The 590-nt window shown below is 48.8% G+C and overlaps 1 protein-coding gene across 1 annotated transcript; it reads left to right on the plus strand.

Annotated features, from left to right (window-relative positions):
- Positions 1–252: 252 nt before the first annotated feature.
- On the plus strand, positions 253–590 carry ARMC7 (armadillo repeat containing 7; the record flags this gene model as incomplete). Its single annotated transcript, XM_009871108.1, has 1 exon — positions 253–590. A coding segment is annotated over one exon (338 nt), but the record flags the coding sequence as incomplete, so codon positions are not given.

Raw genomic sequence — 590 nt, forward strand, 5'->3', positions numbered from 1 at the left:
CCCTCTAATGACATACAGGAGGAGGAATGTTCTAGTGGAAAAATCTCTGGAAACAATCAAGAAAATGTTGCCCAGGAAGCCTTTGAGGATTTTCCATCCAAATCTCAAGAAAACCTGTATGCTTATTTCTGTATTAGGAAAAAAAAAAAAGAGATCAGCAGTGAATTTGAATCTTAGTATGAAGAAGATGAGGGTGTGGAAGATGGGAGTTTGTCTTGTGTGTGTTATTTGGGGTTTTTTTTGCTGTTCCAGGTGGTCTTTGTAACCTGTGCCTGGATAAAACTAACAAAGACTACATCTTGGAGGCAAACGGGGTAGAGCCCATCATCAACTGCCTCTCCAGCTCCAACGAGGAGACGGTCATGTCGGCAGTCACGACGCTGATGTACCTGACGACGCCCCAGTCGCGCCAGCAGACCACAGCTCTCCCCGTGGTGGAGTGCATGCTCCGCTTCTCCCTCTCAGCCAGCCGAAGGCTGAGCAACCTGGCGACCATCTTCCTGGAGGATTACTGCACGCCGCTGCAAGTGGAAGAGGCCAGGAATCTAAGCAAACACACAGCAGTGGGGATTCCTCTCCCTAAGGACTGA

Source organism: Apaloderma vittatum, unplaced genomic scaffold (genome assembly GCF_000703405.1).
Source record: "Apaloderma vittatum isolate BGI_N311 unplaced genomic scaffold, ASM70340v1 scaffold36476, whole genome shotgun sequence".
Classification (NCBI taxonomy): Eukaryota; Metazoa; Chordata; class Aves; order Trogoniformes; family Trogonidae; genus Apaloderma; species Apaloderma vittatum.